A 17,162-nucleotide genomic window follows, 5' to 3' on the forward strand; every position below is an offset into this window, starting at 1 on the left:
CACACGTCTGGCATTATTCCAGAGACTATAGTAAAAGGCAGAGAGAGCTCTGAAGTGTCATTCACAGAGAATTACCCATAAAATCCTTTAGCATTTCAAAAGGGGCAGCAGCGAGAATCTTATACTAATCTGCCATTGCAGATTATTCCCCTCTCTTACCATAAAACCAGTCAATTTTGGGAAATGTGTGTGTTGGCCATCAGTGCAAACGATGCAAACAAACAGTCCGAGAACTTCAAATGGCAAATGGCGCACAACTTCATTTAAAAGGCATTACGACAAGCATTTGGCCAAGTAACAACAACAACAGCAACAACAGTTTGCACCTTTTTTGGCAAAGCGACGCTATAAACGTTGGCCCCATTAGCATTTTTTATGCATTAATGACAAGCCACAAAAATGGACACATCGTCATGCATATGAATGAAGCGGCCGTGTGTGTGTGTGTGTGTGTGTGCGAGTGTGAGTGTGTGACAATAGACACTAAGGCTCAACACACTGTGCGACATGAAAAAAAAGAAAGGAATGCGAAGAGAAGGGAAGGAAAGAAGGAGAATAAATGGCAACCAAACTCGAAATGATTTTGACAAACTGCGCATGGTTGGCGCTAGATGGCGCTATTGTTGATAAGCGCTTGAAATTGCGGATGTTTTGAATAATCGATGTTTCCTGCTCTTTCAGATTGTGTGAGTGTGTGCGTGTGTGCGTGTGTGTGAGCTAGATTGCAGTCTATTTGCGATTCTATAGCATTCATTTTGGAGCTCTGTTGATTTTGAACAGTAAATTTCAATTTGGCATTCATATGCATCAATTTTTCGTGGAGTGCACATTTTTATTTGCCAATTAAAATCATCTCCAGGCAATGCTGCGTACCTGCTGCCCACGATCTCCTCTCTGACTCCCTCCAAACATGTGCAGCAAATTGCAGTGCATTTAAATACAAATTGTTTGCATTTTTTCCTCAGTCGTTGCACTCTGCAACGCCAAGGCAATCGAATTGCACAGTGTTGCATTTAAATTGCACATTGAACTTTGACATTTTGATAGCATTGCGGCATACAGGCACATCGATTGCAGTTAGGATAAGGCTGGCGCAAAGAACGAATGGTATAAAAAAAAAAACAGGTCGTCAGGCTGGGGCAATTTATTGGCAAAATATGCAGGTGAAACGAATCGTAGCTAAATGTAAACGAAATGCCAGTCAGCAGCAGCATTCGGTTAAGAATGGTAACTATCCTCCTCTATCTCTTCCTCCCCAGTCTCACCATCGGGCAATGTGTTGTTAGGGCACGTGTTGTTAGTTTACGTTATTGATTGCGTCATGAATTATTGAAAGATTGCAGGCAAATGGCAAATGGCAAATGGCAAACAAGTGACGTTGAATAGATGCAGGTCATGCACATAGAAGGGTGTTCTGCGTATCAAATTCACTTGAGATTCATCAATTTGCAATCACGACTCATGAATGAGTTTGCAAGAGAGTTCCACGAATCTACGAATCAAAAATCTAATTTTGTTAACTTTCAGCAGGAGGTTTCTACACTTTCAAAGAACTTCCGGTAAGCATTTTATCTAGAATGTCAATCTATTGCACCTGAATATCAATTGTTTACAGCCATTCAACTGTCAGATAGTTGTGGGAATCAATTTAACTTGAGGCTACTGCAAAGGTTGTATATTCAGACGATTCTGCGAATTAATCTAACTGCAACTGCAGTTTGTATTCAACGAATCAGTTTCACTTTGACATTTGAAGAGTTTGCAAGTTTCGTTCAATTTCACGTTTCTATTTCTATTTCTTACTGTTAGTAGTTATTATGTATTTTTAGTAGCAAATTAATTTGAATAGAAAATAAAAGTTTATTTGATTTTAAGAACACCAAATAAACAAACGGCAATTCTGATTTGTTGTTCATAGAAAATTGGTCTTAATTCAAACATTTACGGACTCAGAGCTACGATGAGGGTTAAAGCCTTTAAAGAGACTTATACACACAAGCACCCACACAAGTATACACACATAGACATAGACAAATGGTCAAAAGTAAATGCAGGTTATGTACTATTTCACCTTTTGCTTGGTGGGCGTCCAATTTGATTTCAATTCAGATCCGCTTTAAAATGGCTTGCACAATGTGGACACATGAATAGGGTCAAATAAATTAAGTAGCTTAGCTAAAGACAAAAGCCTGACTGCTTAAGCTGCCTAAAATCGAAACCAAAATAAGCAAGCAGTCTTCTGGCCCATCTGGCTGTGGGTCAGGGCCAAACTTAAGGCTCCCAATCAATTCAAACTAAGCTAGGACAAAGCTGCAAGCTCCAAATAAAAGTAAAGGCTACTACATAGATAAGTGAACCCAAACTCAAACTGTCAAAAAAAAATGTAGAGAACTAAAACAACAACAAAAAAAAGAGAGGGTAGGTAAATGGGGGCAGCTATTGCTAGATTGCTAGATTGATTGATTGATTGAATTAAATTAAAGGCATTAAGCGGCCGGCCGTCCAATTGAATCGATCAAGTACTAGGACACGGCAATTGTAAATTGCTTTATAGCCAAACCGAATGCCTGCAGCCTGCCTACACTTCATCGTAATGTCATTTCGGCCAGGACACTTCATATAACATCCCGTCATCGTCGTATTTTATGACACAAACAGGCGTCGGCTGAATTTACGTCGCCCAGAGAGTGCTCTGGCACACCAAATAAACCAACAAATCAATTTGCCAGGTGCCTAGGCCCAGATCCAAGCCCCACATCCTAATCTACTATCCCCCAATCCTCAATCCCCAATCCCAGGCCTGGCCGACTCAGTCCCTATCTGCCCGGTACGTTTAGCTTTATTTCACTCTTGGTTGAGATTTATGAGCCAAGGGCGCGTGAGCTGGAAAAAAAGTGCCAGAGCAAATTGTTTTTGCTCTGCCGGCGCCAAAAGTTGCGCCTTGCGCTACAGGCACAGCTACTGCTTGGGATTCGGTTAGAGGTTTAAGGAGTACTAGACTCAACTGTAGACTGGGCATGGGAATGGCAATAGGAAGGTTCTCTGGCTGACCAGTCAGCATTTATTATTTATAATAGTCGCTGGGCTTTGCTTTTTGCTTGCCATTTAGTTTGCTTTGGCAACCTTTTTTAATAGATGACAGAGCAGCGCAGTAATGTAACCCAACTACCCACCCACCCACACTAACAAGCACACTCACACACACGCACTCATACACACACATAAAGATACAGATACACTGGTAGCCATCCGGCAAGCAGTTTGTGCCACATTCAATTGCTCGAGCGGTTGCCCGGAAAGTTGTTGTTGTTGTTGTTGTTGTTGTTGTTTTTGTTGTTGCTATCAGTAAACATTTTATTGTCACACACTTGGCACAAATGGGTCGCTGGACGGCTGCTCGGACAGCTCGTAGATCTTGACTCCTATACGGCAATCACAGCACAAAACAGTCAACAACAACACGTGTTGTTCTGTTTTCTGTTGTTGCCGATATCGATACCCTTTTACCGAGTTATATGACAATCAAATCAAGAAAGACCTTATAACTTTTTCATACTAAGAATAGTGGGAGAAAAGTTATTAAAATATTTCAAAATTTCTTCAGTTTCATAAAATTACCACAAGCTATGCTAACCAGATCGTAAATTGTTAACAAAAAGTGGATAACCAAAAGATCATATTGTAAACATTGTCTGAGCTTAAGGCAATTTTTCGAAAGTAGCTCGTGGATGAGTCAAACGAAGAGAGGTTATGTTTCATATCATAGAAAGAATTTGAGTTGTGTTTTTGAGATGTGCACTGTACACCTTAATATTGTAGGAGAGTTGCAATATCAAGACTATAAGTCTAATGAAAAAAACTAAGAAAACTAAGAAAATAAATGATATAGTTTGTGCTCAAAATTAGATCAGGAAGGGATAAAATAAATTAAATACTTTCATATTTTGAAGAATAAAAGTTAAATACATTTCGATCAGATTCAATTATATATGGTTATAGGTTATGTAACATAATTATAACTGTTTTTTGTGTATTTTTTTAACTAAAAAAAAAATTGTTTTCATAATATATTTTAAGTATCTCAATTCTCAACTGTCTGCTGTTGAAATGCTGTTTTCTACATATGAAAATATTATTTTACTGATTGGTTTTCTATTAAGTTTAGAGCATTAATGCTTCGGTAACTTGAACAAGTTTTTCAATCTGCTTATTTCTTCTTCAATCCCATTTTTTTTTTTTTTGCAACCGTTGTAATTTTGTGCTGAGTTTCTTCTTGTTGCCTTTTGCTTTTTATAGTCCGTTAAGCCTTTTTGGTCTTTTGACTTATTGGTTTTGTGCTGCTGCTACTGCCACATCCATGGCCATAGCCATGGTGAAGGGTAGCGATGTAGCAAGAGGAAGCAGTGAGGAACAGAGGGCCCACAGCTCATCGGCTGGGTCTCTTTGGCTCCGCTTCCCATAACGCAACAACGGATGGCATGCGTTTAAACGAGCTCAGTTGCAATTGCCGCTGGTCGTCCTGTTTGTCCAGTCCACAATCCCAGCCGCCCACACGGCTACATGTTTCGGGTGGCAACGGGTGGTTCAGTGGGGCAGGCGTCGTCTGTTTGGCATGTCCACTAGCCTGGCCTTGTGTATCCTTGTACACTGTTTGTTTACAAACGGGCTATACATATACGTTTATACATATACATACATATATGGCCAAAGATAACATAGTCTGTGCAACAGAAGGGAAGATTCGAGCCACAATAATACTGTAGATGTCGCTGTATAGGCGGCTGCTGCCTCACAAAGAAATGGCGCCACCGATTGTAGTAAGCGAAAATATCGCGTTACACATCACACCATCATCAACAGACCTAAGTAGTCTCAGTCGCACTTGTATCACATTTAAATTGATATAAATATAGAAAGATTTCAGCTAAGAGCCTTTGATTGCTCAGCAAAGTGATCTATTGATTTAGGTAAGAGATGGTTTTTTCACTTTAATTTTATAATTTAACTAAAATATTTACTAAGTAATTCTAGTTTTCTCTTAAAAGCAGTTTTCAAATATCTACTGCCTTAGCTTCATCCGAAACCAAATTTATAAAAAAAAACTTTGACTTATGAATAAAATTGAAAATATTTAAAATTTAATATTAACTAATATTTTACAGTAATATTTAATATTCTATTAGCGGATCACTTAAAGTCAAGTCTTAAATTAACCTTTTTTTATAAAAAACAATCATTTTCTTATCTGTATTTTATTAAATTTTATATGTAAGTCTTGCTTTTTGGAGAATCTCCGATGCCCACTTGTCGATTTAAGTGTTTGGCTAATTAAGAAAATAGCGCAATAAGTTAATATTTAACTCAATAAAGAATTCATTAGCTGCGCACTTTGGTTTCTGTGTGTATGACCTGAATGAACTTTATCTGCTGATTACGAGAATTGCCCGTTGAACTCGATTCTCAAGTCGATTTAAGGACCGTCGAGCTGAAGCAATTATTGTAAGTTTTTGCTTCCATCTGTTTTCGGTTTCACTTTAAGTGCCACCGCCTTGTTTTCAATTAAATGAACACCAGGGCCGAGAGTTGCCCCACATCGCACCCAATCCCTGAAGCTCCCGTATTACCCGTGACCCGCAATCCGCAATCCACAACCCGCAATTCCGCCTTTATGCAACCCGAAACCCATACAAATCGTTGGCAAAGAGTGCGATTCAGTGATAGGATGAGAGGGAGTAGTAAAAGGGATGGGGGTTACAAGGGAACGGGAACGGGAACACGCCCCAATCGTTGCTTTCATTATTACAGCGCTGGCAAATACAAACAACGATGAAAATTGTTGCCGCAATATTGAAAATGTGGCGTATTTGGTTTGGATTGGCGCTGGTCGCGCATCACTCGACGCTGCCCCTCACGCCCGTAACTATCCACGGAAAGTAGCTTCCATGGGCAACTACAAATTGAGCAACAAACCCTTGGCAACAAAAACAATCGGCAGCAGATTAAGTTCATGCCATGTTGCAGTTACAGTTACAGATTTTTGCCATTTGCCTTTCTTATTTTTTTTCCATTCGTTTTGTTTTAGTTTATTCTTTTACTTTTACTTTTCGTATTTGTTTTTTTTTTGCCATATTCATTTCTGCACATTTCTGTGCTGTAGCCCAAAACAAATGTAGCCCGAAACCGATTTTCACTATACTCATATATGCCCCACGACCAGCCCTTGGTCTCCAGCCTCCAGTCGCTCCAGTCGAATGCCTCTCCGCACCATTCCGCTCAACTCCATATTTAAGAACCAACCCCAACTACAAAGCGAACCCATTTGAAACACCCTTTGCGACTGCTGTTCACATGTTCTTTTCGGGATCATTGGCAGCGGGTATCGAAACGGGGTATTAGGGTAACGTTGCGAAAATATGTCACAGCATTTGTTACATATTTTCGGGTCAATTTTTTATTGCATCCTACATAAGCCACCCACATGATTCTTGTCGCAGCTGTTGAAACTGCCCCCTTTCCCTACAAGAACTCGCTTACATCCCTTCTGCTTCTTCAATGTGTCGTTGACACTGGCTTGTCTTTTAGTTTTTTTCAATTAAAATTCGCTCAACTGTAAAATCGTAAACAGTATTTTTCAGAGCCCCTGGCCCCTCTTCGGGCTTTGGGGCCAAGGCAGAAAAAAACACGCGAACGTGCAAAATAACTGCAAATTAATTATGCACAACAAACGACCAGTCGCTACCCGCTGCTCCTCCTCCTCCTCTTCCTCATTTTCATCATCCACACAAATACAATAAACGCCCAGCTGCCCCTTAATTGTTGCTATAATTGTTGTGAAGCCCCCAACCAAATCAAATCCAAACCCAACCCAAGCCAAGTGCCTACCCCAGTCACAATTGTGCTCTCCGAGCCGCTTCATCAGCATAGGCGAATCTGTAGATATAGATGTGGTTACAGGGGAGAGAATCGCGACATCAGACCAGGCACAATGCGCTGCCAGTTTGGCAAATGTCGACCGCAAATTAATTTACAACGTAAACTGCAAAATTGAAAATTATGTTGTAATTACTCAATTCTGACATTTTTCCCATTGACCCAAATTTATGGGGCCAGCCCACACAGACAGAAGAGTAGAATAGAGAGCTCAGCAAACTCAACGTCCAGCTCCACTCAGCTCAGCTCGACCCAGCCAAGTTTCCTATATCCATTCAGTTCTATGGCTCAACCTTTTGTGCCAATTTAAATGCGTAATTATAACAAGTGCGAGCAGTTACTACGAATCGTTCTTGTGCTGCATATTAATTGTGTGCCAGCAGCAGGAGCCGAAGCAAAAGCAGAACCAGGGACCAGGACGATAAAACGAAATCTATGCTGGCCATGAAACAGACAATAGGAATTTTAATTAAGGATCAGCGTGGGCAAATTTATTTAAAGGTGGCACTCCTCGATATCTCTACTTCGCTTGGTAATCTGTGTGCATGTTACCAGCCAGCCAGTCCGGCATTTCTCAGCATTCTCAGCTTCCTCAGCTGAATGCCTCGAATGCTTTGAGTCCCCGCCAATTGTGAAAGAATTGAATGTGAGCAGACGCCAATTAACGGAGTGCGGATAACAGGGGAACTTTTCAAACATAATCAATTTTTGTGATTGTAAGTTATACATTGTCTTTAGACCGCCGAGTTTCAAGTTGTTTCCGTAGTGTAGCGGTTATCACGTGTGCTTCACACGCACAAGGTCCCCGGTTCGAACCCGGGCGGGAACAAGTTTGAATTATTTTTTATTTAATATTTAAATTACAATATAATATACTACATGTAACAAATACAAAATAATATATTTTTTTTAAGTACATATGTATTTGATTGTCTAAATTTCTCTTAACTATATTAAAAATTACAGTTTGTACATGCTTTCGATCTTGATTAACTTAAAGCCGATCGTGTCTCAACAGTTTCCGTAGTGTAGCGGTTATCACGTGTGCTTCACACGCACAAGGTCCCCGGTTCGAACCCGGGCGGGAACAATTCTACTTTTTGATAGTATTATTTTAAGCAATTTAATTTTACCTTTAAATAATTTCATTGCTCTGGACCAACGGAGTGAGTCTTAAATGCCTAAAAACTAACAATAATCAGCTTTACTACAAATATATTTGTCTCTCTTCAATTGAATTCATAGAGAAAATCCAAACTTGACATTAACATAAAGCTTTTTTGAGCTTTTGCTTAACATAGCTACATTTAACATATCAAAGCAAAAAGCTTTAAAAGCTCAAACAAGTCGTGTTTTCTGAGCATAAATATCAGCTGTTCATGTCGAAATACAGAAGCACAAGAAAATACCAATAAAATAATAATCCAAATAAAATACTCAAAATATTGCGCGACAAAGTAAAGTGAATATGCTTTAATTTATAAAATAATTTACAATAAATTATATCAAATATTTGTGTGCTCTCTGACCTCTAAGCCGATGGAATTGAGAAAGCAAGTTTATTTACGCTCCCTCATTTTTGGGCAGAGCTTTAACGAATTGTGTCTCTCTTCAACCACGCGTTTATTGAGCACTGCACCGCACTAAAAGCTTTGTTATTCTAATAAACAAAAATGTGGAAAACTTTGGTTGTACGCACAGCGACAATAACAACAATATTATCAAACATGATGAAATAAAAGTTTAATAAACTATTGCACAAATCTTAGTAAAAGTACGCAATATAATAATACATATATTCATTAACTAATTACTTTTTGTCTATTAGCTGGAAATCGAACAATCACTTGAAAGAAGAAGACACGCGTGTCGCCGGCAAAACACCGCGTCCGTCACCTATGAGAACTTTTCGAAAACTGAATGTGAAATAAACAAGCTGTATGAACTAGTACCACCAACAGTACCAAGTTGAAAATGTTTATTTGTACAACAAGTACCATGACTCCCAATTAATTGACAGTTTAAGTAAAAGAAAAAAATTTCTATGATTGCTTATGATTTATTTCATTTGTCCTTTTGCACTGCTTACATATCAACTGCTTGTCCTTATACACAAAAGTACCCAGAAAGCAGTGCAACAATACAAACCAACCAAGAACCAATATATTTTGGTTGGCTCACATTTCTGGAACACCCCTGAACAAGTACTTTAATACGAATTTTCACTAGAATAAAATAGTGCAAGTCCAGCTAACGCCTGTGCAACAGAAATCTCCCATATCACGGCAACTGCCAGGACGTTTAACACGCGTACCGCAAGGGAATTTTGCACACTCCATTGAGCAGATGCGAAGTGATCTGACAAATTCTAAAAAAAAAAAAATAAATAAAATAAAATATAAAAACATCAAGCTATTTCAACGCTTACAATTGGATATCAAGACAATTATTAATAATAAATAAATGTGTATAAATTGCAGATTCCAAACCATCTTTGGCGTTGTTAAAAAAGCAACTAATCACTTGCTTCAAAGTTACATTTCACTAAAACGATACTTTGTTAGTTTCTATATAACACATCGTTGCCAATGTTATGATTTTAAAAAGTATAAAACTTGTTATACCCTGTATATAAGATTGTGCAAAAAATGTAACGACAGAAGTATGTAAAACACTAGTCCGTTTGTCTGTATGATATAACAGATCTTAGTAATGGTCAAAGGTCTAAATTGTGTGTATGTCCAGGCAGATTTGACATTGAAGAAAGTATTATGTAAAGAAGAAGAGCTTTGTACAATGTACAGGGCTTACGTGCTTAAGTGTTAACGTGGATGTATTTCATGAGTGACTTTTAGGGTGTCTAAAGAGTAAATTGACAGAGTGCAGGGTATTTTGTAATCGGGCACTCACAATTAACGCTTTCTTAGTTGTTTTCCTTCTTAAGTTACGAATTTTATGGCCTTTTTCACGCTCCATTTCATTAAGGTGTTTATTTTCGGTTAAGATTAAATAATTTACATAACAAATGCTAAACACAACTAATATAGTAAACAGTTGGATTGCAATATGTTCAGGTATCAATAAATATAAACAGCGATAGTTAGGGAGAGTGAACATTAAACGTACATAGACTAGCGTGTACATTAACCTAGCTACAGTTACAACTAAGAAGCCGCTTAGTCTCGCGTGTGATCGCGTATCCAGTCGAGGTACTCCGTGACGCGAGTGTAGACTCCGGGATATCCAGGCTCGCCGCACTTGTTGCCAAAAGATACCACGCCCAGTTGAACCCAGTGCGAGTCATAGCGCATCATTAATGGACCACCAGAGTCACCCTATAAAGTCGAAAACATTTGATAATTAAATGTAGCTTCAAAGATCCTCAGCTGATCCTACCTGACACGCATCGACTCCACCATCAGAGTAGCCAGCACAGAGAAAATTCTCATTGATGGGCTGGAAGTAGCTGCGATCACAGTCCTCATTACGCCAGATGGGCAGCTCCGCCTGCCGCTGACTCGTGGATTCCTTGCCGCCATAGTAAGTGGTGCCCCATCCAACGACTGTGGCACGGCGTCCAGGCAGACGATCCTTTGGTGGCATTCTTCCTGCCCGTGGCAGACAAACGGGAATAACATACTTAGACTTACGCACCGGTTTATCCAGCACAAGAATTGCAATGTCATTATAAAAGCCAATTCGAGAGAATCTAAAGAGAATCAAATGATCAAGTGGCTGAGCTGCCATAAATTAAGTTAAGGCACTCACCTTTCATGGGTGCGAACCTCCTTGACAGCAAAGGTTACCGGATCCGAGGGTTCTGCATCCGTGGAAAGATCAATATCACCCAGACGCACAGTAAACTGTCGCGCTGCAAACCTGGAAGTGTAAAGATTTGTGAATTTTATGTGAACGCTTCTTTAAGATTCCAAAATTGTAAACTAAAGCTTTTATTGCTAACTAAATATCTTATTTTTATTGATTACTTATTGAGAGAAAAGTCATTAATAACTGTAGTAATAAGACACATAAAATTAAAAAATTGTGTTATTTGTTGAGCAATTGAATCAAAATAATTATTATTATTTTTGAAATTAATATCAAAAATAACCGGTATTTGTAATCTTATTTATTTATAGGTGCTAGGGAAATTAACTCCATCTCTGCAATAAATGTGTTTTCTATCGGATTCAAAGTGATTGTCTACTTACGGCTTTTGTCTGGAATCGCGCGTACAATGAGCCGCAGTGAGAATATACTTGGAGCCAATTAATGAGCCGCCACACCAGAACTCCGTGCGTTTTGGGCCATGCAGAAAGATGGCCGCCATCCAAGGCCATTGACCATTTGGAGCCTCAACGCCGCCGACAATGCGACCTGTTGAATATTCCTGCTGTCCACACTCGTCCGGATCCACAATATTATTAGCGATCTCATCTAGATCCTCTGGCTCCAGTGGCACTTCAGTGGTTGTGGTTGTTGTGGTCGATGGCTTCTTTTGCGGTATAAGCACCAGGCCGGAGGTGGGTCGAGAACTGGGTCGTACAGTGGGTCGCAGAGTGGTACGTCTGGTGGTTGTGGCCGGTGTGGTGGTGCTGGTGGGTGGCTTCGTGGTCAGCCTCAGTGGACGTTGTGTGGTCAGCACTGTGGAACTCTCCGTCGCGGCAGCAGACAGAGGACAACAGACGCCGGGCACAAAGAGGCTCTTGAAACAGAGCGACTCACGCAGGCTGCTCAGATTGAGAAGCAGAGCTGGACAGCTACTGAGATCCTCACAGCGTCCTGGTCGTCCACTGGGCGTCTTACAAAAGTTTTCCACATCCTTGGCCGTGCCCGTATCATCGCTAGCCAATGCCAGTTGGTCTAGTGGTCGCAGTGCTGTTGAGCTAATGGTGGTGCTAGTGCTAGTGGTGGAGGCGGTGGTTGTGGTGCGTGGTGTGGTTGGTATTTTGATCTTTTGCTGTGACTGTGGCGTCGGCTGTGTCAGCTCCTCATTGGGCTTTTTAACCTTTTGCTTGTTTTTGTTCTTCTTGCGTTTCTTCTTCTGCTGTTTGGCCTCCTTGTTCTCCACAAACATAGGCTTGCCATGCGGCTCCTCCTGACCAATGCGCTTGGTGGCCACTTGTATGGCACTCAGATTAGCTGGCTTACCCGCTGGTAGCAAACTGTTGGCTGACAGTGTTGTTGTTGTGTCTAAAATCTTGCCAGAGATGCCAGGCAACGGTTCTGCCCTGCCCAAAGACGAGGATGTTGACGTGGTGCTCAGCTCAGTGGTTGTTGAGCTAACAGCTGAAATGCTTTCGCTAGTGTTGCTATTGCTGCTGGCATTCTCCGCCTTGGACTCCTGTCCACCACGCGTCATGTCCACCAGCATGTGCCCCACCGTGTTGATTGCGCCCAGCGTCTCCGAGATGCGATGAAATGTCGATGGCGAGAGCAAACGTGGCAACGACTCATTGCTACTGTCGTCGCTGATGCCTTCACTTTGCTCCTCATCGCTGTCATAGTACTCACTGGAGCCTTCAATATCATCATCATCCTCACTGCCGTTACTGTTGCTGCTGCTACTGGCGCTGTACTCGGAGTCCTCCATCAGCTGTCGCCCCAGGCGAGCATCGTGCAGATGCGGCTGAAAGAAAGACGCTGCCTTAATAGTTAAAGTTATGAATCCCCGTGTAAGCTTAATTGCAGATTAATCTACTTACCATCATTGGTCAAATGCTGCGGCTGCTCATCGTCCTCTGTCTTAGCTTGACCTTGCACTAAGATGCCAGCTCCAAGTGCTGAAAAGTAATTAAACACAATTAGCATTGCAAATTCACTTCAACACTTCATCATTAATATCAACATATAATTTAAACTGTAAGACGGAGAGAACTAAGCCGTGATTGTGGCAAATGCAATTTTCAATGAGTAAGTGAGTAAAATAACTTATAAGATCGAACTTGCTAAAAACAAACTGACCTAAGTCAAGCTAATGAAACGTCGACGTTTAACTTATGCAAGTCTCTGTCGGGTTGAGTAATGTTACAAATTGGCATTACACACATCTGGAGAAGAAAAAGCTTATAACAAAATATATATGAGAAAGTATTTTGGTTGTGCTTCTGTCTATTTCCCCACTATTCACTTCTCCCCCTCGGCTCATTCCACTTTGCCCTGTGCTCACTGTCCATGCATATCCGCAACTGAAGCGTTTAATGTTTATTTAGTTTGTCGTGACATAATCTTAGTTCGTAACCAATGCGAATGACTTGCAATTATTCGCTTTGGTTCCCCCTTTACGAGTTACAGAGGAATCTTCCAACTTATTCTGCATGCAGAGAGTGAAGCTCAAGGTCGATTTAAGATTTCTCCTCGCACTTAAATTGATTGTCTCGCAACACAATTTGGGTTAAGCTGTTACAGTTGGACTCGTATTTTTTCGGTTTTCGGTTTTGTTTTTATTTTCTTATGCGCCGCTCGGTGGCTCATTAACATTTTTCGAGGTGTGCACTGCAACTTTGTCACTTTCACTTGGGAATAAAATTGCCCATACCAATGGTAATGCTTTTTGAAGTCTTATTTTTTGTATTTTTTCTCTACACAATGAAATATTGGCCAATTATACAAAAAAGCCTTTTGGCTCGCATATATAGAAATGATTTCTTATGAAAAGTGAATGCCCCTCATTGGCAGCAGCACTCAGCACACATAGGTGCACAATTGTCCAATTGTTTGTGTCACTTTCAAAAGTGCAAGCAGCTAAATTTATATTAAATATTATAAAATATATTTAGAAAAAAACATATGAAAAAAACTATATAAAAAAACAACTATTGATTATTTCCGTGAAACTATGTGAAAAAAAATATTAAAAAACTAAAAATAGGAAACAAAAGATCATACAATAAAAATTTTTTAAAAATATTTAAAGCAGAGAAATTTCTTTAAGGAATTTTTATCTTTCGCTTTAATTTTTTCAGATATCTTTAAAATAAAGTGCTTTTTGTTAGCTTCAAGCAAATAAAAAAAATTATTAAAATTATTTCTAGTTCATTTAAATTTTTGAATCGTAGTGTCTAACATTATTTTAAATCTTATATATGTAAGTGTTGCCGACAGCTCTCAATTCAATTCTTTTATATTTGTTATAAAATAAAAATTTCAAAACTCAAAAGAATTAGTTTCTTATATTATATTTATATATAATTCATTTAAATAAATGTTAATTATTCACTTTATAAAATAACCAACCAGTATTTCATCTACAGTCGAAAAATCCGTTACATTAAATTAAATGTAAATTATTCGAATATTCTCTTTCCTGCAATCTATTGTCCAATCTACTGTTCAAATTAAAAACTAAATCCTTAACACATAGTCAAATAATTTAAGCATTTAGCCAGCTGTTTTGTGCCAACGAAAGTGAAAATCCCGGCTAACCGGCTGGGGAAACTAAATTGTCAGCCCGGCTGGAAAAATTGCAATTGAGCAACGGCCGCTTGCTGCGACAATAAAACTACAAGAAAAGCTGCAATATCTTCCGAGGCAGCAAATAAATATATTATTAAATCTTAGACATCGTGAGCAACAAAAACGAACACAACAGCGACCGCAACAGAGAAAAAAAAAAACAATTTGCTAAAGCTTGAGTTTGTGCAGCGAGCGATGACAGCGTCAACATTTTTGGTGTGAAGCAATTGCATAATATGTATGTATGGATAAGCCAACGTCGCGACGCTGCGGTAATACCAAAAAGACACTTACAAACACGTAAGACAAGAGTGAGTGTATGTGAGTGCGGATAAGCCTGTGTATCAACGTGTTGTGTATCAACAGTAGCTGGACAGCTGCTCGCAAGCTACAATTTGATTGGCCTTGGACATGCGGACAATTTGCATTTCTTGCAACTGGTTTGTTTGTGACGTCACTTGGCGGAAGATTTTTGCAGCAGTTGCTGCTGTTGGTGATACTGTTGCCCAAAGAAAGTTGCAGACTTAGTCACGTTTTCAGTTGGATGCGCATTTTATTTGGCTCATTAAATTTTTAGAAAGACAGAGACAGTTTGAACTTGAGTTTAGGGTTTCACTTTTACAACAAAAATAAAATAAAGCAATAATCTGAATGGTAGGCGATGAAACTGATACAGTAACTTAAATGTTGAAATAATTTTAATCATCACTTGTCTTATTTATGGGTTTGGCTCAGCTCAAGTTGTTACCCATTTAACATTTCACACATACAACAATTTGAAGTTCGTTGCCTAAGTCTTTTGTTTTGACTGTGGGTAAAAATTCCACAAATTGGGAGCATCCGCACATTAGCACAAACTAACAATAATAACCACACACTCACACATTTCCAAACAAATATTTCAAAATGCTTTCAAAAGATTCAAATATCTGTGAATTTTCATATACGAACCTAGACACAACAATAAATATGCACTCAAATGCATCTTGTATCCAATCCAAATTTTATTCAATGCACACGAAACAAAACATTTGCAATATAAATATAAATTTTTAAGAAATGGTATTTGTTATTAGTCTTGGTCTCTTTTTGTTTATTGTTATTTAATACGACTTAACGAAGCTGCCGACGGCGAAGTCGACCAACTTAACGAAACGTCACGACGCCGACCGAAGACCTATGAAAATGAAAGTGTTAAGCGCCGCGGTATAAAAAATATATAATAAAAAAACTTGTTCGTTTTTTTTTATTTATTTATATATATTTTCTCAGTTGATAAAGTTTATGAGCTGTTAATTGTCGCGCGCAGCTCGTTGATTAAATGTTGTAATATTTATTTAATTATTTATCTGTTTATTTATAATGGCTTCAGTGTATTGCGAAATCGGCACGAGTTACGTATTTGCAAAAAATTTAATAAACATTTTCGATTTCACTGAAAGTATCAACAACAAATTGTATACTGTTAATTGTTGTTGATCTTACACTCAAATTCAGAGCGTTTAATATTAACAATTTGTATTGGATTTTATATTTTTTGCGTCTGCGCCGCAGCTGCTTCCGTGTGCCGTTGCTGCCCGAGTTCGACTGAAATTGAAACTGAAAATGCAAAAGACAAAACGACACAACAGACAACTACTACAATAACAACGGCAGCAACAGTCAACACAATTTACGACTTGAAGTCGCAGCCGTAGTCGCAGTCTGAGACAAAGTCGGAGGCGTCAGGCAGCTTTGAGTTTGAGTTTGGGGTGCTTTCGTTTTGCTTTGTGTAAAAGAGCTGGGACTTAAGACCGCGAAGGTAGTGCACACGAAAAAAAAAAAAAAAACAACCGAACAGACTTACTGGGTCTTTACTTTCTTCAAGCGTTACGCTTTTTTTGGTCTTAATGGATCGTTTTGAGCTTTACATGCCAAAGTTCTGTAATTAACAGATGTTTTAAATGTTTGTTTTTAATTTGTATACTTCTCTTTAGTTGTACTTCAACTATCACTATTCTTATTATTACTAGTATTTCAACTTTTACTACATCTACTTACTAGCTATACCCATACTATATCTGGCTATTATTCTGTGCACCTTCGAAACATACCTCAATGACCCCATATTTTATTTGTCCGTGTAAACATACAACAACCACGCCCACATAACAATTTAGCGCACTTTAGCTCAATGCTCAGGTAATCCCCAGTCAAAATTTGCGCAACCTTCGCTGGTTTTTCTGTTACTCAGTTAATTTGTATATGTGGTCGATGTTGTCGTTGTTGTTGCATTGCAATAGCATATCGAGAAACAGTCAATGATGTTTTGGATGATTCATGCACCTTACGTGGTTTCCCCACATTAGTTTTTGGCCTACTTTAAAAGCAAAACTGATTATAAACACAAAGTTTTTAAGCATAGCAAAACAAAGGTCTTAACACTAGAGTTATAAACTATTATAGTTTAATAGAGACTTAAACAAGATGGGAAAAAACCAAATATTTAAACTTTTCTGCCGAAATCCTTGAGGTATTTTTTGTTAAATGCTACACACAACAAGCCTGTGGCAGCACTTCAACTGTTATCGACTACATTTATATAAAAATCTAGATCATGACAAACAAAAGACTGAAGGCACAAACTCTTTATTTTTTATTATTTTTGTAAGCTTCAAGATTTGATACACCTTTCTTTTTCAATGCCTTGAATGAATCAATGATCTATGGATTGGTTACCCTTAGCCTCTTGCCTGATTTTCTAGCCCATCTGTGAGCTCATTTGGGGGTCTTGTGTT

At 38.9% G+C, this 17,162-nt stretch overlaps 2 protein-coding genes, 2 long non-coding RNA genes and 2 other non-coding genes across 6 annotated transcripts in view; 3 read left to right on the top strand and 3 right to left on the bottom strand.

Moving 5' to 3' along the window:
* LOC117791971 (nicotinamidase) overlaps nt 1–8,829 on the bottom strand; it is a 28,854-nt gene extending 20,025 nt beyond the window's left edge. The window contains exon 1 of the mRNA XM_034631917.1: nt 8,745–8,829. The gene's annotated coding sequence lies outside the window, so the exon portion shown is untranslated. The remainder of the gene's footprint in view (nt 1–8,744) is intronic.
* Trnav-cac lies at nt 7,687–7,759 on the top strand. Its single transcript has one exon. It is a non-coding gene; the product is annotated as a tRNA-Val (tRNA).
* Nucleotides 7,948–8,020, top strand: Trnav-cac. Its single transcript has one exon. It is a non-coding gene; the product is annotated as a tRNA-Val (tRNA).
* On the top strand, nt 8,449–8,978 carry LOC117791972. The gene is made up of 2 exons (XR_004618123.1): nt 8,449–8,704; nt 8,759–8,978. It is a non-coding gene; the product is annotated as an uncharacterized LOC117791972 (long non-coding RNA).
* Nucleotides 8,978–9,478, bottom strand: LOC117791973. Its single transcript, XR_004618124.1, has 2 exons — nt 9,359–9,478; nt 8,978–9,298 (listed from the first exon to the last, which is right to left on the bottom strand). It is a non-coding gene; the product is annotated as an uncharacterized LOC117791973 (long non-coding RNA).
* Nucleotides 9,479–9,891: 413 nt separating this feature from the next.
* On the bottom strand, nt 9,892–12,641 carry LOC117792664 (serine proteinase stubble). Its single transcript, XM_034632880.1, has 5 exons — nt 12,636–12,641; nt 11,142–12,559; nt 10,699–10,809; nt 10,327–10,639; nt 9,892–10,265 (listed from the first exon to the last, which is right to left on the bottom strand). The coding sequence occupies exons 1-5, from the start codon at nt 12,639–12,641 to the stop codon at nt 10,107–10,109; spliced, it is 2,007 nt and encodes a 668-aa protein (XP_034488771.1). The 3' UTR covers nt 9,892–10,106.
* Nucleotides 12,642–17,162: the final 4,521 nt, after the last annotated feature.

This window comes from Drosophila innubila, assembly GCF_004354385.1.
Source record: "Drosophila innubila isolate TH190305 chromosome 3R unlocalized genomic scaffold, UK_Dinn_1.0 2_E_3R, whole genome shotgun sequence".
Lineage (NCBI taxonomy): Eukaryota > Metazoa > Arthropoda > Insecta > Diptera > Drosophilidae > Drosophila > Drosophila innubila.